General features: G+C 38.9%; 1 protein-coding gene across 1 annotated transcript in view; it reads left to right on the top strand.

Moving 5' to 3' along the window:
• Positions 1–264: 264 nt before the first annotated feature.
• LOC100550735 (centrosomal protein of 85 kDa-like) overlaps positions 265–22,937 on the top strand; it is a 34,035-nt gene continuing 11,362 nt past the window's right edge. The window contains exons 1-7 of the mRNA XM_010707445.3: positions 265–392; positions 11,710–11,827; positions 13,630–13,806; positions 17,993–18,145; positions 18,417–18,571; positions 20,202–20,319; positions 20,659–20,709. Coding sequence (XP_010705747.1) covers positions 265–392; positions 11,710–11,827; positions 13,630–13,806; positions 17,993–18,145; positions 18,417–18,571; positions 20,202–20,319; positions 20,659–20,709 — 900 coding nt within the window. The remainder of the gene's footprint in view (positions 393–11,709; positions 11,828–13,629; positions 13,807–17,992; positions 18,146–18,416; positions 18,572–20,201; positions 20,320–20,658; positions 20,710–22,937) is intronic.

The raw sequence follows: 22,937 nt of genomic DNA on the forward strand, positions 1-22,937 counted from the left end.
ATGTATTTAAATTCTAAATGAGCTTTTCATCTCATACTAGTTAAGAACTATGAAGTCATCAGTCATTATAAAGCAATTTTTAAGTCATTCAGGCTGGACTAAAATGTTTTTAAAAAGTGTGTGTAAATCCCATTATTTTAAATGAAGTAAAGCTGAATAAAGCATAAAACAGCGTTACGTTTCTGTAACAACAAGCCACTTTGTAAATTCCCCAGTATCTAGGAAATAATCTACTGTTTTTGAGGCTAATTATAGAAATATTTTATGCAGGTTCCGACTGGAACATCTCGTCAGAGTTACCCAGCTACCACATATCAGGACTTCAGCAACTGGGAATCTCTAATGAAAATTAAAGAGGGGCTGCTAAGACAGAAAGAGATTGTGATCGATCGGTGAGTAAGCTGCTCTTGCTGCATTTGTTAGATTAGATGACATAAAAGCTGTGATGTAGAAACTGGAAAAGTAGAACTGTTAGCTTTCAGTCCAGCACGTACTTACACACAAAATATGTGGGACTTAGACCTTGCCAGGAGGGAAGACAGGCTGCTTACTAAAAGTCTTCTACAAGTTTGGGAATTTACTCCGGGGTTTGAGGCCTTTGCAGTGGAAAAGGGGGAGCAAGACCAATAGCTAGTTCTGCTGTCAGCTTGCCCAGTCTAGTTTCATGTAAGTGTTCATGTTCGTATTGGATATATTTCTGCTTGCATGTAGGGTCTTGGAATTGATGCAAGCTGAGAGCAGGTAATCTGCTTTGTACTGATCTTACTTGTGGGAAAAGAAAGAAATGCAGTATATCTGAAGCCAGCTGATAATTAAAGCTTTGAGAAAATGGTCTTTGAAGAAAAGTTTATTAGCAAAATCCTATTTAATTGCTCAAACAAATTGTTCAAATAATAAAATATTAAAATTGTTATCTACTTATCAAGAGATACATAGTTTCGAGTTGAAATTTTTATCAATCTAAAATAGAACTTGGCAGCAAGTCGCTACTGTAAGTTTCTAGTACAGATGATATAATTTCTGGAGTTCTAGATGTTTAGATGGTATTAAGCCTTAATGAGGAAAATGTGCTTTTAATAAAGGGCCTGAGCTTAATGAAGCTTGCACTAAATTATCAAATGTCATCTGGAGTTGCAGAGTTTGGATGTAGGACATTTCAGAAGGGTATTTTTATATTTGACATAATTATCATTTGGCTTAGTCTGTGTTTTAATAATAAACTCTTGACTCATGACTGAAAGGAGTGGTTGTTCTTATCTTGAAATAGTTTTGGCCTCTTATTGATACTTTGCTTCTCAGCCTGGGGAGAACTGTGTAAAGCAGGTGTGTGTTAATAACAGGAATGTCAGGCATCTGTGATAAATGTTGTTTTATTTCATCTGGTAGTTCTTCTCCCTTAATTGGATGGAGATGGACAACTTGGGCAGTAGACCTATGCTTGTGCACAGTCTGTTCCTTCCCCTCTTGAAACAGAGAAGGGAATTGTGATGAATTAAGATATTTTTGCCCCCTAGCAATCTGACCATCACTTCTGCTGGCCAGCATCGTTTTCCCTAGATCAGCTTAGACACCTGATAGTATTTTCCTGCCCCTGCAATGGAAGATGATCTACAAAGTAGAAAGTGGCTGGTGCAAGCACTCAACATCCTGCTTTAATGCAGACCTTCCAAGGGGACAGGCAGTTGAGATGGCAGCATCTGTAGCTGTTGCATAGATCTCCTCTGTCAGAGTCTTTTGATCAGTGGTTCAGGGGCTGTCTAAAGTAAAGCAGCTTTTCCAGGCCTGTTATATCAATACTAATGCTGTATAACCTGCAGCCCTCTCTTCGAGCTATCACTGACATTTGTAAACACATAATGCATGATGGCCAGGGGCTGTCTTTTGTTGCCTCTACTGAGCACCTACGCTCTACAAGAAGGCTTGTTACACAATGGCAGTTAAGCCATCAGTTCACATTACTCTTCTCACAGTGAAAATGGGTTTACAGTCAAGGTGAAGTTTCATTTTACTGAAGTGACAGTTTGCAACCTAGTTACCTGATATTGTCCATCCTGAGGGAGAAGAGCAATTTCTTGACATCCCATGGCAATGTGTGTGATCTTTTTTTTTTTTTTGTAAAAAGCATGCTTTTGTATGACTTAGTGAATACAGCTCTTTCTGGATTTATGAGAGAAGTCAATTGAGGTGCTCCCTTTTCATTCATCTTAAAAGACAAAATACACTCTGAAAGCTACTGAAATGAACAGAGACCATTTCGTGATCTTACAGTCATTTGCTTTAAGTAGACACTTGGTGTTGCAGTTAAATACAGTGTAAATTGCAGTATAATCATAAACCACAGAAGGGGCGGTTTTCTAAACGTTAAGCCTCCATTTGGGCAAAAAAATTGCCTCAAGATTTATGATTTGAAAACCAAGTTACTTCGTATAGTTGAATTGTATTATTTAAAATCAGTACGAAATGTTGCATATTTATAAAATCTTTTGCATCTCCTTCTTATATTGTTGTTTTTTTTTTTCCACTGATGGTTTCTTTCATGGAGGAAATAGTACATAGTTGCAGTCCAAAATTCTAGAAATAGAACACTATTATAAAGTGCTAGTGTTCTATTTATTATTAGATGGAACATTCATAATTCTTAAGTATAAGTAATGCCTTCTTTCATTGCCATCCATATTTTAAAAGAGAGGTGCAAGACATTACTCTGAGATCCAATATAATATCTGGGACTAAACCTAGGATTTTTGACTCCTGTTCTCCTTGATCTTATCTGAAACTCTTTTTTTCCTAAGTTAATGAAAATTCTGAATACTGGCCTAAAATACATAAAATAAGTGTGTGTATTTTGCTAAAGTTCTGTTAATTATAATTCAAGATGATGGCATTTAAATTGTAGAAGTTATGCCTTTAGGTAGTGGAGGAGGAATTATTTTGTTGATGGGAGGACTTGATACTAGGTGTTGGCTGAAAAAGTGTTTCATGCCTTTGGTTCTTGCAGAGCTTCAGAAGGTGTGGTTGTCTTAAAAAAAACAACAACAACAACAACAACAACAAAACCATGGCTAATCTTGAATTTTTAACCTGGTAAAAGAAGGATATCAGCAAGACTCGTTTAATTAATGGGGGAACTGGGGAGGGTCAGGTCGTGCCCGTGACATTTGGAAATTGGAGGAGCGGTGGAGCGGTTGGCCAGAGGATGCTGGAGGTGGGGCTCTGAACTGGTGCTCTGGTCATAGCTGTTTGCAGTTGAGAGGTACAAGAAACAGCGGAATGAAAAGAAACACCCCAAGAACACCCTTATCTCGCTCTTGTCACTAGCTGCCCTTTCACTGGTTGCTGTCCAGTTTATTTGAGGTTAACATACGCTCTACTGCTGTGAATTGCAGCAGGAGGTAGAGGAGTTGAACACCACAACTTAAGTGCTTAAATCCGTTGATGTGCTGGAAGTAGAGGCTGCATACATAGTGGTGTCTTTGAGGTGCTCTACCTTGTTGTTCTAAAGGCAGCAGAGAGGAAACAGAAACCTGCTGCCTGCTTCCCTTCTTATCCCACGGTAATTAACAACAAAAATCCAACCCATCCGGATAAGATTATTCAACTTCCTTGTTTTGCAACAGAAATCTAACAGTTTGGAAAAGCTGCAAACAAGATTTTTGTTTGAAATAGCTCAAGAATTAACACTTGCTGTGTGAATCACCACACTTGGATAGGTTGTGTGTCACTGGAATTTAAAGCCATTAGTAGAATGTTAGGGAAAAAAACAGCATTTGTGACTAGAATAAATGGCTTGATGTATATTCTGTACACTGTTGAACATCAGATTTACTAGTAGATGAGTTAAAATTGTTTGGACTTGTACATCTGAACAAGTATAAATGAACACAGTAGCATAAATGTGTGGGTATAAAAGTGGTTTAATTTTTTTTCTAAAGCTGCTGTAGGTATCACTGTCAATTTAACAAAACAAAGCTTGAAATCTATTTTTAAGTCTACTCTTAAAGAATTGGGGAGAAACCACTTTTATAAAGGAAAAGTGTGGCATGAGGGAGGGAGCCTGGCATGTGTGTACAGAGGTACACAGTGGTGCTTTCTGAAGGTATGTATCATGCTTTTTCCACTTTAGATCTGTTGGTGCGGAGTGTGAATAAGGGGCAAGGGTCTTCACGGTTTTGTTTGTAAGAGGAAATCTGCTGCTATAACGCCTATTACTGGAATTGGATTATGTCATTGCCTCACTTCTGCAGCTTAATGTGTAATGCTGTATTGTATTTGGCACCAGAGGGAGCCAACAGTATATGCATCAGTTTAGAAAATTACAGCATCGCATTTTAATTCTCAGCGCTGTTCCCGTGTTGTGTACTCTGTTCAGTTCATTAACAAAAATGAAATTACAGCATTTTGGTACAACTATGAACATCATCTCTGACTGGCAAGCCACTGTGGATGTCTCTGCTGTGGTACTGGCACTGTTTGGCAGGGATTGCATGTAGTTAGGTATGTGAATAAATGCCAAATATCTGAATATATGACATAAACTGCTGAAAATAGCACTTTGCATGCAGTGTTCTCATCCAGGCAGCTTAAGGGCATTTGAACTGCTTTTTATGGAAATACAGATATAAAAGTATCATTTTAGTGAATAGCTGTAGTTCCTCGGAGCGTAGTAACATTCACAGTCTCTAATCAGTTGCTAAATTATTAGCTTTCCATCCAGCGTTGAATTACACTTTACTGTTTTCACTAAGACATTTGTATTAGATTTTCTTTGCCCTCTGTCAAATTGACCTGTCTTCACTTGCTGACGTCAGACTGGGTGTGCTGATAGTGTTCGTGTTACTGCTAGTGCAGGACTGTAATTTCTTAATTTTTGGATGCTCTGTAAGCATCTGCAGCACTAGCATATCCAATTGAAGGACCCATTAGTGCCATTTTTTATGAAGTAGCACTGAAGCTTTATGTCGCCCTGGATCTGAGCAAACTTGTACAGTGGGAGCCCCTGTGCAGGGATTAGGCTACGAGGAGCCTTCCTGAGCGTCTCGCTGCGTAAAATACTAATTGCTTGCAATAATATCTTCAAAAACATGAATTTATCTTCTTTTGATGTCACTGATCCCCTTGGTAGTTGGTGGTTGAGGTATCCTGGGCCAGTAAACTTTAAGTAAGCATTTTAGCAGTTTCAAAAGTTCAGGAAAGAATATGAGTAGTATTGCTGAAATGGAATCGTAACAATCCCTCATTAGATAACAGCCTGAATTGTGGCACCAATGAGAAGTAGGAAGGACCTTACTAATGCTTGTTCCAGGCCATAGGGATACACTGTAGCGTGACCTATCTAACCTGTTCTTTAAAGCCTGCAGTCACAGATGTTCTACAGCATTTCCAGGTTGGACAGTTCAGAGATTACTTAGTTTAATCATTACAAAACTAAGCTTTTCCCCAGGTCGTATTTTCTGGACCTCTGGTAGGTTTTCTTATTCCTTGAATTCTCTTCAACTGATTTTACATCTTCTGGAAGTGTGCAAGTTGGACAACTGAGGCTTTCTCCTGCTGTGTCCCTCTTGTAGGTTGCCTTTCTGCATTGCCTGCTTTTGTAGTACAGCATTGTGTAGTTGTGCTCAGTCATTGCTCAATAATCCCAGATATTATTCTCTGGAATTTCATTTTCTTTTCTGTGGGTTTAAATGTTTTTAGGAAGTCCCACTATTGACAGAGATGGGAGCAGCATGATTCCTGTCAGGAGGCCTCAGGAGTTGCAAAACTCCGTTGTAGGAGGGAAGGAGCATCCTTTGCCTGCGCAGGCAGCCATGTCCATGTTCCTCACTCCCCCGGCTGCATGGCTGACATCGTTTAACCAAGTCAAGTGCAGTTGTTGGCTATGCTTTTACCTGGCCTCCCCATATGTCAGTGCTAACTTGCCTCCTGAGGGTCAGAATAGCATATCAAACTTCAGTGCAATTCAAAAGAGTCATTACCTATAAGAAAGATCCATTCTGGACTCCCAGAGGAGGAAAGAAAAAAAAAAAGAAAAAAAACCAGCACCAAAAAGACTTGATTGCATAGGAAGTTGGAGTCTGTCTATTTTTGCATGGGCTTTAGTGGTATCGGAGCTCTTTGGCTTTATCTTCCAAGTTACGGAAATGTATTTGCATTGTTTTTAGGACTTTGTGTACTACTGACTTCTCTCTCTATCAGTACTCTGCACGTTTGGTCCCAAGAGATTGTGTCTTTAAAACAAAGGGATATAAAAACTAGTATCCAGCTTCTTAAAACATCAAAACAAAACAGCATACTTCTAACTGTGATGTGGAATGAGTGATGCTTTTGCTTCCGAAGGACCCATATTGTATTATATTTCATGTTCTGATTCTCAGAAAATCTTCTGAAGCATTTTCACCTAAGGCAGTGATTTCTCGGTAACCTTTGAAGGTGAGCATTGATTTCATTTGATTCATTATGAAATTACTAACATGATTTCTGTAGTGAAGGAAGCTGCTTTTTTCAGTTTCTGGAGTGTCTGAAGGTGCTGGACCTTTATCTTCATTTGTAATGTAGGACTTTTAGATTTATACTAATTTAAGACTTTTCAGAGTTGAAAGGAGGAGGCAATTCTCTGGCAACAATGGTCTTTTCAAGATGCTTTTATATTAGAATAAGTGATGAAAGGATTTTATGGAAACAGACGAGTTGGTCTCAGGTTGAAGAAAATGTGGCTTGTTTCCAGGCAAATGCACATACGAGTATCTGTCTAAGCTTGTGTGCCTGGTTAACTAGTCCAGTGTGAATATGAGAAAATGTTGTGAATGCCAATTATGTTCTACAAACGTTCTGAGAGAGACCTAGAAGCAATTTGTATATTAAACAGTTTATTTATTATTAATGCTGGTCTCTGAAGGCAGTCCAGGCTTTTGCATGCAGAGCTGCGTTGTATTCGTACCCCATGTTCTTTGTGCTGATCTGAGTTTTCGAAGAAGTTTGTTTGAGCCAAAGGACAGAACTACAAATGAATTGAAATCAAGATTCCCTCCACAGCCCCTGAACTCATATTTTACAGTTAAGGCTGTAATTTTCTCTTTGCACACTTAAATGTCGTCAGTTTGTGTCTAGAGATACGAGTAATTTTCCTCTGGATTGCGACCAGCTTCATAAATAGAATCTCAGTCATCCAGCATGGGATGAGCTTGTCTGCCATTTCGTGAAGGGCCGTGTGTTGTCTTCCCCGTGTCAGTCTACACAAAAGAAAACCACAGGGATTATGCACCACTAGCAGCCCCTTGCTGCCAAAGGGGCAGACAGACTGCAAAAGTTGCAGCCCCCCATGGGCTCTCGGGAAGCAAAAGGGTGGGTGGGCATCAGGCAAAGGTCCAGGGACGTGAGCAGACTGGGCAGCGCTGTGCTATTCTTCTACTGTGCATGTACCAACTGAAAGTGAGCTGCTGATTCACAGACTTGGCTTTAGGTGAGCTAGCAACAGTCACTTTGTGCCAGGTCACGCTAATGCTCATTACAAGAGAACAGTGCAGATGCTGGGCTGTTCTGCTGTTGGTGAGGGATTAAAAGGAGTGCATAATCAGTTAAAAATATTCTGGAATGTATGCATATTCCAAGATACTTAAAATTAAGGTGAAGTCATTTGTGAAAATGGTATTTTTCTGTAAATTAACTTAGCTAGCGTGTAACTAACTAATATGGGAGTTGAAACAAAAGAGCTAGGTAGAAGGAACGTTAGAGCACTTAGCCACCAAGTTTGTCCTGTGTCTTGGATAACCTGTCATTGCAGGTCCCTTTAGAAAGGAATACCTGGGAGCAGTGCAGGTAGGATTTGGTCTTAAGGTATCTATATGTACCTGTATCTATAAATTATGGCTGAAGTTCAAAAAAGGTGGTGAAAAGGCTCAGAGTGAAACTCCCATGGTATCAATGGAAGTTTTGGAATAATAGTAATGAAAATATGGATATAACAGGCAGGTTATTTCTGAGGAAAAACAAAACAAAACTGACAAATCAACCTATCTAATGTAAAATCCAACAATACAGTGGCTTTGATATCTTCATTGCAGAGCTCTTCTGTGGGTAATGGAAGTGGTATTCTTGCTCATTTAAAGAAGATATAAAATTCATTTGTTCCTGTATTCCCCATTCCTGGAGACTTTTATGCCTCGAAGGGCAGCTAGAAAGATTTGTGCTGGATTTGTCTCTGAAAGCAGTGGTATTAGTGCTATGTTGGTTGGATGAGAGAGTTAAATTTTATACACTTTTCAATGATATTTTCTTCTGAAACATCGAATTAAGTAAGGCACACTTTTAAATATCCCTCCCGAAAGGATATCTTTCATTCCTGCTTTTTTAACTTTCTTTTTTTTATTTATTTTTAAACAAATTCTTCTTCCCTTTGAGTCCTAATGATTGGTTTGCAACTTTAGGGCAGGTCTGTGCCTCCTGTTCTTCTTTCCTTAAGTCTGAGTATAAAGGGAGGGACATGTCTAGACAGAAACTTGAAGTATTTTCTCATCTGACTGACAGGATTGAATGAAATCCTGTGACAAGTCCTGTGATACTCGGATAACATGCCAGTAATTGTTACTTTGCCTTCAACATAGAGTTGCAACACCCACTGATGGAGACGTGGAATTTGTGAATGAGAGTAGTTTTTGTGGTGTTAAGTACAGCGTTTCTCTCGACCCTGGTTGTGCTCTGGTTCCTGCAGAGGAGTGTCTTGTTAGTCCCAGTGCCCTGAGCTCAGGCCTGGGCCTACTTACATAAAGGCACGGCTCCCTTCTGGGTTATAAATGCAGCGAATGCCTGGGGAGAGCTGATGCCGTTAGCAGCTCATTAGAGAAAGGAAAGAGCCGTGAAAAGTTTTGACCAATCTTGGCAAAGGTTACAGAATTTCAGCCTGCTCTGATCTGCCCTCTGCGAACATGCAGAATGCACGTGAGTTACAACCACCGCAGCAGTTACAAGGGGAGAGTGGCCTTGCTGTCACATCTTTCCATCTCAGGATTATTTTTGTTTTTTGCCTGACCAGAGTGGCAGTCAGCACGTACCTGGGTGGAAGATGGATTGGTGATGGAGAGGCTTATGGGGACAGTGTCCCCTCTGCAGTGTGCAGGTCATGTTTGTGAAATGCTTTAATAATATTTGCAGCCTGTGGTTATGCTGCAGATTAACGGTAACAGCTGTGGGGTAACAGAAGATTAAAACTGTCTTAGCATATGAGGACATCAGTGAGAAAACGCATCTGGTATGAAGTCTCCAAAGACTTACAGGACTGTATGTAAATAGTAGGTATGTTTCTATGGTGCTTTATCTTTCCCTCTGCTTGTGACTGCTGGGCTGTTCGCAGCATTTTTGTCTCTGGGTGGCATGAGGTTAATGATATTTTGAGAGAGGCAGTTATGTGAAGAAGCTGTGCAGGATCTACGCAGACGTGAAACATTTTCATGACAAGTTTTGCTGGCTAGGTTTCAGATGGGGCAGAGTTTCACGCTTTGCAGAGCGAAAAGAAATGTGGTTACACTCTTCGCTCATGCAGCTCTGTTTCATCGTGGATTAATTTGTTCTACCTTTTTTCCTACAGGGATTTGTTAGGGTAGGGAAAAGATTATGAAATATGCTACTGTAGTTGGAGGTTCAAAAATATTTAAAAATGCTTACTCTGGGCTGTAGCATTTGTTTCGAGCTATTGAATTCCTGCCCATAAAGTGAGGCACTGCTAAGATGTAATCACTCAAAAGGAGAAAATTGCATAGTGTCTTCAAGGGATGAGTGGCAAATGGATGAATAATGTTAAAACAAATGGGGCAGGGATGTTGTAATAGCTGTATCTGGTAAGTAATAAGGTAATAAAAAATGAAAAATGACTTCCGTTCATGGATTAAGACAAATCATAATAAATGATCCCAGTCTCTGTGACCAAGCATGCAGCAGAAGCCAGCAAGGCTTTATATTTTCTCACATGATTACACTAGCACTTGAGCTTGTATATGGCCTGTTACAAGTTACAGGCATACTCTTTTTCTTGATCTTCCAATTTGCTTCTTCCAAAATAAGTTTGAAGCTTTTTGATTGAAGTGCCCTCGTATAGAAAGACACCAACCAGAAGAGCTGAGTCCGAGTACAAAGTTGTTCTGCATTACATAGTCCATTTATGTGGACTTTTTTTCTCTGAATAGTAAAACTGAAAAGGGAAGCCTCAGATTCACCTGTTTGTATATTTTAGGACTTGCTGTGGAGTCATCTAAATGCATTTGATTGCTCTTATTTATGAATTGTAGTCAATGAGTCATCTTAAGGCACTACAGAATTGCAACTTGTTTGTACTGATTTCCCACTCATTGTAATTCTTTGTAGCTGAAGAAATAGAGAAATGTTACAAAGATAAGTTTTGAGCATGCAAAGCTTTGTACATGCATCCTATCTTTGATGCTCTCCTAAGATTAAAAAAAAAAGAAAAAAGAAAAAAAAAAAAAGAAGTAGAATTAAAGGAGTACATAGAAAGTACATAGAATCAAAGCAGAGCTGAGGTCAGAAGGGTCCTCTAAGTCCATCTGGTCCAAACCATGTTCAAGCAGGGACAACCAGAGCTGCTTGCACAGGGTCATGTCCAGACAGCTTCTGAAGATCTCTGGAGAGGGAAACTCCACATTTGCTGGGCACAAATGAAAGCTGTTTGTAGATTGATGGAGCAGGCAGGTTGCTCTGTGTGTTTCTGGTAGGTACTGATGACTCCACTCCAGTCACTTCATGAGGTACCCAGCCCTCCCCAGAGAGAACAGCAGAGCTGGCGGTCTGTGTCTCTCGTGTAACTTGGGCTGGGGTTGAAACGTGTCTTGTGTTTGCTATCTAGTCACATTAGTTCAAACGAAGTCATAATTTAAATAGTGATACAGTGTGTGATGTAATTAAACAGCGATGGAAGAGTGGTGCTATTTCTGCTGTACGCTAGCCAAATGATTGGTGTAAGAGGTTTAATTCTTTAATATGTAGTGCAGGATTTTACTGTAGTGGTGGGAAACATATGTGAAGCAACTAACTTAAAAGGCCTTGAGCAGCGTGGAAAGACAGACCTCACAGAAAAGCCTGCAGTCTAACTTTTGTAATGACATCTTCTTTTTAATTTTTCTGCTCCTTGCTTTGTAAATCTCTAAGCTATGTCAAAAGTCAGCTCTCAGAAAGAGAGAGGAGCCAGAGCAAAGTCCAAGTAAAGTGAAGATGTGAGTTTTGTTTGCATTCTAGTTTCTACGTACTTCTTGCTACTTACATTTCTGGGTGTAAGGAAAAAATTACAGGGGAAATTGCTCTCCAGCCCCTACAAAACTGGTATTCAGGTTCATATTTCTGAAAGATTAATTTATGATTCCCAGTTGAGTGCAGGCCAGTTGGGGGATGCTTTGGTGAAAGGTGCATGGCAGCTCTAGTTTAATAACTCCTTATGAGATTCCAGTTCTGGTGTTGAACTAGGCTTGTTGCAGTTTGGCTGCAGTGGGGGAAAAAAACAAACAAACAAACCCATAGCTAAAGTAGATCCAGGATTATGAAATACTTAATCTGGTTCTGTTGTCTGTTACTGTTTCATTTGACAATGTGGAAGAGAGAAAGTAAGCTGCATACATTGCTGTAGTATTCTCCAGTACTAGTCTCAAGATCATTTTTTTTATTATGATCTCTGTTCAATTCCATTTATTTTCAAATAAAATGTATTTATTACAGGCAAAAGCAGCAGATTAACAATTTACATCAGAAAATAAGAGAGAATGAATTACGAGCTCAACATGCAAGACTGAGCCATCTTGTGAACTGCGAAGAACCATACATGACTAATTTGCAGGTAGGGTGGATATTTTTATTTTAGAGAATCTTTCAATTATGCAGTAACTGCCACTTGAAATGATGTTCACAGTTCACTGTAGGATAAAATGCTGGGCTTTTATGTTTATTAATGGTTGTGTCTTTGGATAACTGTAGATTGCACAGAGTGAAAAATCCTGAAAATGTTGTTATTTACTTCAGATTTGTAGAAATGTAAGTTGTATTAATACTGTGTACATACTTATTTTGAAATCTGGTGAAAGCGGGGTAAGAATCCTCATTTGTATTGCAGCACTGTGCAAAAATGATGGTTTTTAACAGCACGTGTGTAACACAGCTATATGAGGAGATATTAGAAGATAAAATATTTGAAAACACTGACGAAGGATTTGTGAAGTTGGACAAGGAGGTGCTACCCAAAGGAGTAATTACAGAGATAGTATCGATACAATCCATCTCAACACCTCCACGTATCAAAATGGTCTTGCTGGAGGAAAATGTTAAAGGCAGATATGCAGAGAAATAACTTTGCCATCCTCTTTTATTACTTGATCATTTTTATCACAGACTCTGTACCAGGATCTCAGCTAACATATTTCAGCCTGATGTTAATTATGTTCCTGGAATAGCACAGCTTTATGTAAGGTATGACTGTTTTGTGTAAGATGGGAGGAAAGCTCAGGTAGCAACTCAGTATGAAGGTGGATAGAAATGATCTCTGAATGTGAATTTCGGTGCTTTCAGAAGTTTCTTCATAAAAATACCCTAAAACTCTGTCTAGATTAAGAATATGAAAGGAAAAAAAATCATGGAAACTGAAATATGAATGTACATAACCTTAATATAGCAAATACACTTGAAATAAAGCAGCAGATGCTTTCATCTTTCATACTTTAAAATATACAAGCCATTTATAATAGGTCTTTTGGTTTCTGCTTGATTTGTTTGCTTTTCATAAGATTAACTTGCAAATGAAAATCTGCTCTACTGGAGATTTTAATCTCTTATAATGCTTTGCACAAGGAATGTTATTTTAAGAGCTCTCTGTATAATTTCTTTAAAGGTTCCAGTTTATATTATTAAAAGAATATGAAACTGAAAGCCTAATGGGATGCATCTCCTTTTTCATCCCACAGGCAGTTGATTTCCATTTTGTGCTTTCTCTCCGTGGGCAGTGGAAGTGGGAGAACAATGTTGAACTGCATAAGATAGAAAAGGAGGAGGGTTTTGGTGGACACACCAGAAGGCAGGAAGCCTGCCATCTGGTTGTAGCTATTATCTCAGACTATCCCTGCACCCCTCATCTCAGTTGTGATAGCTCTGACGTTTAACGTTTTCTAATGTTCTACTTTAACAGAGTCTGTGAGATTGGAGCGTATCTTACTTTATAAAATGTCCGTGAATATATTACACTGTTTTTTCTCTGTAAGAGATAATAGGGTAATGTAGTGGACTCTTTTTTTTTTTTTTTTTTTTAAATTGCATTTTCTTTGAATTTTAAGGGTTGGAGGTTTTTGTTTGTTTTGGAAGAAAAGCTGCACCTCTTCGGTATATCTGAGGGGGAAATGTCACACAATGTTCATTTTCATATGTTGTGAATGTAAGTGTCCAGCTTCCATTTTTTTCATTTCTTTTTTTATCTACAGAAGATTCCTGAAATACATTCTGTTCCCACACATTTTAACGTTTGAGAATCAGACTCCACCCTTCCTGAAAGTGAGGGGAAAAAAAAACCAGCAAGACTGTTTTCTGCTGTGCAGTTAAAGTATGTAGTGGTATGTGTGTGTTCATTTATATGATTGTTCTCCTTCTTTTTGAAAGCAACCACAGTATGAGAGTGCATCACTGCAACCTCACGTTTCAGAAAGATCAGCACCCCACCTTGAGGAGCTTGAGCGAAAGATTGCAGTGGCTGAGAATAAGGAGTTACAACTCAGTGAATTTCTAAAGCAGATTTCGAACAAATCTAGTGAGGAGAAAAAGAAGATGGAAGAAAAAGTAAGTGTCTTTCATGTTCCAGATTTCCTTTTGACCTTGTTATAGTGGCATATATTGTACTTGTTAGGAAGCAACTTTGTGTGGAGATTACAGAGCTGTTTTCAAAATGAAGATAAAGTTTATCTGGGATAGTAGGCATTGGAAGTGGATAAACCTGAACTTGTAGTGAAGAAATATCGATTATTCTGCATATTTTAGACCTGGTAATGGCAATTTTAACCATATATCAGTTAAACTTATTTTGAAGAAAATCTGCTCACCTCTAAGCCTAAGAATTCATTTAGCTTGTATGTTTATTACAACTGAAGTATTTCCTAAAAATGCACGAAAAGCATGGAAATGAAAGCTCCTTTTTAACATAACGCACAGATGCAGGCCTCACGCTCTGAGATGTGCTGGAGGTGCCTACTCAGCAGAAAGCAATTCTCTTGCAACATCCTTAGGAAGCACGAAGCAGCCTTCAATCTGAGACAAGGAAGGGGCTTAGCTAGGTGTGTTCTTGCAACTCTCTTGATAAGAAGTTTCTTTGGAAGCCAAAGCAATACCTAAGGTGGTTGTGAATGTCTCGAAAGCCTGTCATTGTTGCAGGCTGGAATGTGCCATTGATCAGTGATTTCGTAATGTTCAGTGAGATGTTGGCAGTTACCTTCTCTTTAATCAGTAAATCTTACTGCTGTACTTAGATTTATATTCGTGCAGATTCAAGGGGCAGGAGCAATGTGGTACTGTGAAGCAGCAGATAGGAAGGAAAAATAGAAAGTACGGTTAATCTCCACTTCTGCCTTCCCATTTCTGATAAATCCTGTTGTATGCCTTTCATTGACTGAATTCTTCTGTTTCCTCTTGTTTCTTTTAGTGTTTTTGGTGCTTGTGTTCTTGTGTAGGAACTGTTGCTGTGAGTGGTGGCAGTTCTGAGGAGTTGTGCCCCAGTGTGCCTGTGTCAGCTGGATAGTTGATCACCAAGAACCTGATTCACTGTACAGATCTGATCCACCTCACAACACCCCCCATTCTGTCTGTTGAACAAAAGGCTCTCAACAAGAAAAAGGACAGGAAGGGAACATGTGTTGTAGTAATAAATTGAACGCCCTCCTGTTGAGGGAAGACTGCAGAGGGAGGAAGGCGATATTATGTAGTGATCCTGCAGTAGGCTGGGTGCCAAGCCTGGGGACAGCCCTCTCTGCAGTTCCTCAACTGTGCCTGCACTGAGAACCCCAAAGCCCAGAAATCTTGGTGTCCCTGCTCGGTGGTACCAGACATTAAGGGACAAAAAAATAGAATTTATGTACTGAACAAAGGTATTGTGGCTGGTAGCTGTTTTAGGGTTATTTTTGAGTGAATGCTTATGTTTTTGAAGAGGCTTTTCAATCCTAAGCCAGACTCGGCCAGCGAATGGGGAAATGATAGAAGCCTGAAGCAAATTAGCTATTAGATGAGCTTTGTAAGTGCATGTCTAAAAGGACACGTGCTATATGTATCTAATTCTCTAGCTACCTACTGTTACAAATATTTTTTCTTATATTGACATTTAAAACATACAACATTTAAATACAGTGTGCAGATTGTATGTTTTTGACAGTAAGAGACAGGCTGTGACTGTTCCAGTGCACATGGGAGGGAAAAAAACATGAGGAACGCTGCCATTTCCTTGTCCATCAATTGTCAGTGATGAAAGGTCTAGGAGAGTCTCCCTCATCACAAAAACAGGATGTAGTGGAACTGGAAAAGGTTCAGAGGAGGGCAACAAGGCAAATATCCGACGGAAGAATACAGAAACCATAACTGCCTCAGGAGAAAAATGGACAAAAGCAACTGGAGACTGGAAAAATGTGTTATCCACGTTCTTTCTTTACTGTAGATATCTGCATGTGGGCACTGTTGGAAATTATGCACTGAGCTAGAAGACTTCTTGTTCTGAAGTGCTGTGTCCCTTCTAATATAGTGGGTACACTGGATGCTTTCCTTTTGAGAAACAGCAGGGCCTGCAGAGAGAAGTGCCCTTTACTCATTACTGGCTTCGCATCTCTCTTCCGCATTCTGACATACCAAGCAAGGCAGTGTTTTTACAAATAATACTGGTACCTGAAGAGCAGGTTTGTTTTCTCCAGGCTCCACATGTGCTCAGTGTGTAATTGAGGTAACTGGAAGTGCTTCAGTGGGCGCTGAAATTTTAGGAGCCTGAAAAGGCTTCTCTTTTGTGGCTGGCCAGATACCTTGGCAGCTTGTGGCTTCCTAGCTGAAGGAGTGTTCACAAGTGTTCTTATCACAAGTGCTTAGCTTCTTCCTTTTCTTTCTGCCAGGCACAAGTGTGCCTCGTGGCATCTGTAGATTTTGCAGCCCTCGCTTTAGTTTTGAAGCATTTCATCTCTAAGCTGTGCTGCTGAACTGAAAAAGATTGAGTTCAGGTACCTGCACCCTGCTATCTTCTCCTCCCTCTACTGTGGTTAGTTGTGAAGACTCCTCTAAGGCACCTCTGGTAGTTGGTACTAATGGTCTGCCCTTTGAATTTCTATGGCATGCTTTAGTATTTAATTGCCAGGTAGTGAGAGCCTGTCCCAGCTAAGTCATATGCCTGAAGGATGAAATAATAAAATAAAGATACAACTCACCAAACGAACAAAGCTTTCTTGTCTTCTCAGTAGAATGGCAGGGGTGAGTGGAGGGGGAAAAAATAAAATGTTTTTTCATCTCAGGAGAAGGTAGAAAGAGCTCTTGGGCTGATGCTGAGAATGTAGAGAGGACAGAAGGAATCGTAAGGCAAACACTGTAGCTATGAAAAAGGTAGAGGTTGTAGGTGAGAAAATGTCTTAGTGTACATATGCAGGAAAACAAAAGATTCAGAAATCATGTAATCTTTGTCAGAAGTACTGAAGTATTCAGACTGTTCAACTTGTCATCCTTGTTGGTGTGTGAGAAACAAAGAAAAGGGATTTACATATTGGACAGTCGCATGCTCTTGGCAATTTGGCTGGCTTGAATGTATTTTAGTTGCTGTCCTGGGACTTGGACTGTGGGGAGAGTATGTGTTTATATGGGACATGTTGTGGCAGAAATTGATGGCTGAATTGCAACTTTGCCTCGCTTGAGTGTGCGGTGTAATTTGATTTTGTCTGATCTGAAGGATTTTAAATTATTTGGAAAGCTTTGCTCAGTTTTGAGGTCATAATAGAAGGAAAAAAAAGAAAAAAGATGTAAGGACTTGGCCTTTTGCAATCCTCAGTTTTCTGGTCTATTTTAAAAGGCTCTTTCTAGAAGAACCTTTCTAGATACTATCAATTTAAACTTTTCTGTTGGCCACAACTCTGACATTGTCGCACTCATTTCTCAATGAGGTGGATGCCCTTAGTACCAAAGTAAAAGTACATTTTGCATTTACTGTCATGTTAAGTGTTTGTTGTCTTTGAGTTACTACACAGTTTTGAGTAATAGCAATACTGTTTTCCATTAAATTGGACTCTGACTGGAAAATAGTTGTTGGTTTTTTGTCTTCCTTTCTCTCTTTTTTTTTTTTTTTTTTTTCCCCAAAAAGTACCAGCAGTGTAAGCAAACTTAGTACAAGGTGCTTTAAGAAAGCAGCTGTTCTGTTCTGATGTCACCTGATATAGTTGACAGATGGCATCACAGTCCAGTTATTGGCTGCAGTTCTTCTTGGGTTAAGTTCTTAGATCTTGGTGTTTCAAGTCATTTTCCAAGGTCGAAAGAAGGGAAGGGACTAAAATATCTCCTCATCATTTTTTGCTCTGGAACATACTTCCTAGCAAAGTGGTTGATGTCCTGTGCTGTCAGTGTTCAGGAGGCATTTGGACAATGCCCTCAATAGTGTGCTTTAACTTCTGGTTAGCCCTGAAGTGTGCAGGCAGTTTAACTTGATCTTTGTATGTTGCTTCCAACTTAGCTATTTTAATTTTAATATGAACGTGCTCATTGGTGGAAAAAAAATACATCTATTTTATCTTTTAAATTGTACAGTTTGCTTTTTAGGCATAGGTGGAATGGCTGTGGTTGGAGGGTCTGGAAGTTTGAGGTGCTGGGACTTTTTATTTTTTATTTTTTATTATTTATTTTTATTTTTTTTTCAGTAATTAATGCTTTTGTGCAGTTGAGAATATAATTCCTGAAGAGCCTCTGGTCCCAAAGTAGGTTTATTTTCCTCTGTAATCTTAAAATGTTTATTCTTATTTTCTAGCTTAAAACTAGAGACCGATATATTAATAGCCTGAAAAAGAAATGCCAGAAAGAGTCAGAGCAAAACAAAGAAAAGCAGAGACGAATTGAAACCTTAGAAAAATACCTGGCTGACCTACCAACACTGGATGATATAGAAGGTCAGACTAAACAGGTAAGATGAAAGGAGTTGGTTTTACTTTTTAAAAACAAACATAAGCTCTGTAATATCTGTTGTCAGATGTTTTCCAATACATTTTCCCCTATCTGTTGAGGAAGAGAAGTGTTTCAGTGTTTTAGGAAACTAAAACTAGTAGCTATCAGGTATTGTCATACTTACATAACTGTGATGGGGCTAAGACTGTACATAGAGTAAGTGCAAAGCTGTGGCCTGCTGTGAGCTCTTCCAATGTGGCGTTGTGTCTGACTAATATAACCTGTGTTAGCTGCAAATTCTAGAGGAGAAGAACAAGCAACTTCAAGAAACTATGACTGAGTTGGAGAAGAAACTTGGAGAGGCTCGATCTCAGTGTAGAGAGAGAGAAATGCAACTGGTGTGTCAGAAGAAAAAAGAAAAAGAGCTGGTTACGACAGTGCAGAGGTATGAACAGCTGCCTAAACTGAACCCTGGAGCAGATGTGCTTTACCAACTAATAACAATATATAATGTTTGGTTGGGTTTTTTTTTCACTTACACTCTGTTGCAATATTAAGGACTTTATGGCATAAGTTTATTACTCTGCAGAATGGCCGTGTAACGCAGTAGAAAATCCAACAAAAGTTGGTTTGTATTGAGTTGCAAGGAATACCACAGAGAAGTCTGTCTAGAAATTCCTTGCTACCACTTCTGAAGATGTAGGACACCACCACAATGGCATCACAGGCTGCTGCCAGGCAGAGGACAGAATAAACGTGTTCAGCAAAGGAGCACTGTATAGAAACTGTCAGTATTCCTTCTTTGTAACTAATCTTGTCACAAACTGCAGAAAAGCTCCCTTGGATATTAGCTGAAGGGCTTATCAGTTAAGGGTCAAAGATTTAAATAAACTGTAGCTGTCTCTTATCTTTTCACTGAGTCTGAGGGATACTTATGGAGAAATGTGTAGCTGTTGCTTGTCTGCTGTCACTGAACTTGTAGAACTGTATTTGAAAAAAGCAACAGAGCCAACTACAGTAGGATAGGTCGCCCTTAGAAGATTCCAGATGAAACTTGGAGATACCGTTACAGTTGTACATTTTAGATCAGCAGAGATACTTAAATGTTTATGTAATAACAAACAAAGAAAAAGGTAGGGAGAATCACTTTCAGTATTTTATGTGGATGTCACTGCAGTTCAGTGTCCCACCCTTGCGTAAACACGCATGCCATAGCAGTCTGAAAGTGTTTCCATGATAAAAGGCAAGCTAGTGAGGACATCTTGCCAGCCAAATTGTTGACACATTGTTTCCATCTTACCAACGAAAGGCCTTTTTTCTTTGTGCCCTCATAATCTAGAGAGGGATCATTTTGTCTTTTCTGAAAGCCTACAAATAGCTGAAGTGACCCTTCGTTTCTAAATTAGACAGCAAGATTAATACTAATAAAATCTATGTTCTTTCTGAGTGAAGGTGGGCAGGCAAAAACTGTATGATCCCAGGAGCTTGATTTTAGCTGTGGAAAGCCTCCTGAATGTTATGCCTTGGTGTGGAAGCAGCTGGCAGAAATGGCTTCATGACTCCCTGGCAAGCCAGACAAAGAGGGTATGCAAGGTGGGCTGCCAGTACTCAGTGCTGCCTCTGATTCTGGACTCTGCTTTGGGTCACACATGCCCCTGTGACAAAGTTGGATTTTTAAGGCTCCTGTAACTTGGAGAAGCTCAAAGACTGTCTGACCAGTGCTGGTCAGATGCACAGAGCAGCTGTGAACTACATGAAGTTTTCCTTGGGCTTATCTGCCTTCTCCTTATGCCATACTGCTGGATCTGTGCCTTTCTGGAGATATACAGTGTCTGGTCCATAAAATCATTTTTACATAAGTTGACTCTAGTCAGTACCACAGGTACTTCAGTTGTTTAGGATTTCTGTATCATTTACCCACTGTTGGTTTTCTCATTCATTAGGCTGGATTCTGCTAGTTATGATTTTGCAGTTCTGTTTGGAAAATGGTGAAACCTCCTCATTTTTTGCCAGAACATAAAACTCTTCTGTATTTTCTCAGTACAGTCAATTTTTTTTTTTATATTTAATGGCAGCTTGCAGCAGAAAGTAGAAAAATGCCTGGAAGATGGTATTCGCCTTCCTATGTTGGACACAAAGCAGCTTCAGAGTGAGAATGAATGTCTCAAAGAAAAGAATGAGAAAGCCAGTAAGGTTAGTCTGCAAACTATATGTGATATTTTTGACCTTGAATCCTATATTTGCTTTTTGTTATTTTGTTTTGGTTTTTTACTTTAGAAACAATTATCTCTGTAACAAATTATGCATTTATTGCTAGATCAGTTTTATCTTCAGTATCTGCTTCTGTTCATTGGAATTATTTTGTATTTATTTCCAGTTGTGTGAGAGTTTAACTCTGTCTTGTAATTTGGTTTTTCAAAGATACCATGTAAAAACTGTGGCTACACACCCCTAAGTTGATTTAAAGAAAAAAAAAAAAGCCACAAGCTTTAGAGTTTCAAGCCTATTAAATTACTCAATTTTATATTCTAGGTCATAGACAATCAACAAAAACAGATAGAGGGACTGATTTTAGACATGCAGGTAAGAAAGAGAGTATATTCTGTTTACTCTGCCCATGTTTACTTCATAAAGATGACATCCAAATAGGATGTAAAGACAAATACTAGAATTTAATCTTACAGACTTTGGTCAGCCGTGTTCTCTTGCAAGCTTATAATGTATTTGTTACTGAAGTTTGTAGGGTTTGACACTCTTCAGATACTTATAAAGTGGTAAGCTGTTGCTATATAGCATTCTTATTCAGCTGATCTATGATGATCTAGATGTCATGTCAGAACTATGTATTTCAAGTTTGAGAACTGCATTTTGTGAAGCATCTCATCAAACACTGGGACTCAAATGATAATCCAAAGTATGAAAAGTGACATTGAGCTTCACTGCTGAGATCCCTAGCAAGATGAGTGCCTTTTTAAACCATACAATTTCACAGAGTTGAAATGGATTTCTCTTCAAATGGTCTCTGACATATTGCTCACTTAAGTGAACCACTTGGTGGATCTTGGACACCCAGGATAGAGTCAAGAATTTTTCAAGACATTAGAGGTTACTAGAAGTCAGTTGCAGCTCTGTGGATCAGATTAACACATCAAGTTCTTGATCCTTGAGAGGTACTTAGTGACCAGTGTTTGTTATGGAGAAAAGGAAACATTATACAGGATATAAAGAAGAAGGTATGACTAGCTCTAAAGAAGCTGAGCATCAAAGACAGTAAGTAAACATCTGTTTTCGTTAAGTATTGAAGCCAAATTCAATAAATTCTAGTTTCTGTGATCTTCCAGACTGGTATTTGTCTCCAGATTTCTTCTTCCCATACTCTCCAGCAAAAATTAAGTTACAGGTTTGACCCCTGAGGGTGAAGAGGGTGTCTCTACTTTGGCTTACTGTGCTTTAGGTTTGGGAGAACAACGAAATGGTAGCTGAATGCTTTCTCCTTCTGAAGTGGAAGGGAGTTCACTATGGAGATAGAATCCAAGTAACAAAGAGATAACTGCTTGCATGGCACTTGATAGGAAAACATGCATTCTCTTATTTGTATCTGTTGAAAGTAAGTTGTGCAAGTAAACAGCAGGTCTGGTGTCTGTTGACAACAACATTTTTGCTTAAGTGAACTACAGTATATTAAATATATCTGGAAAAAAGCAGTATGGAGTTGCAACATGAAGTATGCCTAACTGAAAAGCAAAATCAGACATCTAAGCTCTCCTTGGTTTGAGGACAACAAAATCTATCAAATGGTTATGTTTGCACAGAGCAGCCTTCCGTATGTGGACATTATGGCGCAGGCAGATATACTGTCATTATTCAAGCAACAAGGTCACAAATTGAACTCCACAACCTTCTCAAATTCTTTGTCCCTCTCCATAATTCAGTTTCGATTGTTTAGATTGAAATACGCACGTGATTTTTAACCAACCTAAATCCTTTTGTATTTCCTAAATTCTCTAATCTTTTTCTCACCACCACCTTTATCTTGAGACTTAGTAATTTCAGTAGCCGTTTATACAGATCACTGTTTTGTGTGCTTATTCTGAAATGACTTTAGGGATCTGTGACTGGGAAATGCTGAGTAGCTGTAGCAGACTGTGAACAGAGGAGTCTTCTGTTCTCTGGGATTGTCTCTTACCTTTCTCATTTTGAGATGATTTGTATAAGGCCAGAAAATAAGATTTGGAAGTGGTGTTAGCCTTCAAATTACTTGCAGACTACAGCAGTTTCTTTGTATCTTTGATCTTCAATCCTTTTCACATTTGTTCCATGGGAAGCATTGAAAATTAGTTTGTAAGAAATAGAATTCCCTTATTGGCAGAGAGATGTAATTCATCTTCAGTTGAAATCTTATTTCATTTCCCATCTTCTGCCACACTGTCAAGTTGTGCTTGAGAATATCTTTCAGTTTTTCAAGCTGAAAGAAAATATTCTGCTTCAGACAACAGTGAATCGAGCAGTACTAGCTTCTGTTTCCTCATAGTCATGATGGAGTGATTTTGATCTCTTCCTTATATGGTTTTGCTTGCTTGATTTTTATTATTTATTTATTTTCTCCTGACTGTGAGTGATTAAACTTCTGGTTGATCTTGACAAGATGTCATTCTGCATATATTGCACATTTTCCTAAGGACAGAAATTACAACTGAGAGTATTTTTGTTTTTAAATAAAATAATCCTTGTTTACACGATTAATTTAGATATTGCAAAATTAGCATTATTTTTTTTTACAAAACAGCTAGTAATCAACTTATATTGTGTCT

Source organism: Meleagris gallopavo, chromosome 2 (genome assembly GCF_000146605.3).
Source record: "Meleagris gallopavo isolate NT-WF06-2002-E0010 breed Aviagen turkey brand Nicholas breeding stock chromosome 2, Turkey_5.1, whole genome shotgun sequence".
In the NCBI taxonomy this organism is placed as follows: Eukaryota; Metazoa; Chordata; class Aves; order Galliformes; family Phasianidae; genus Meleagris; species Meleagris gallopavo.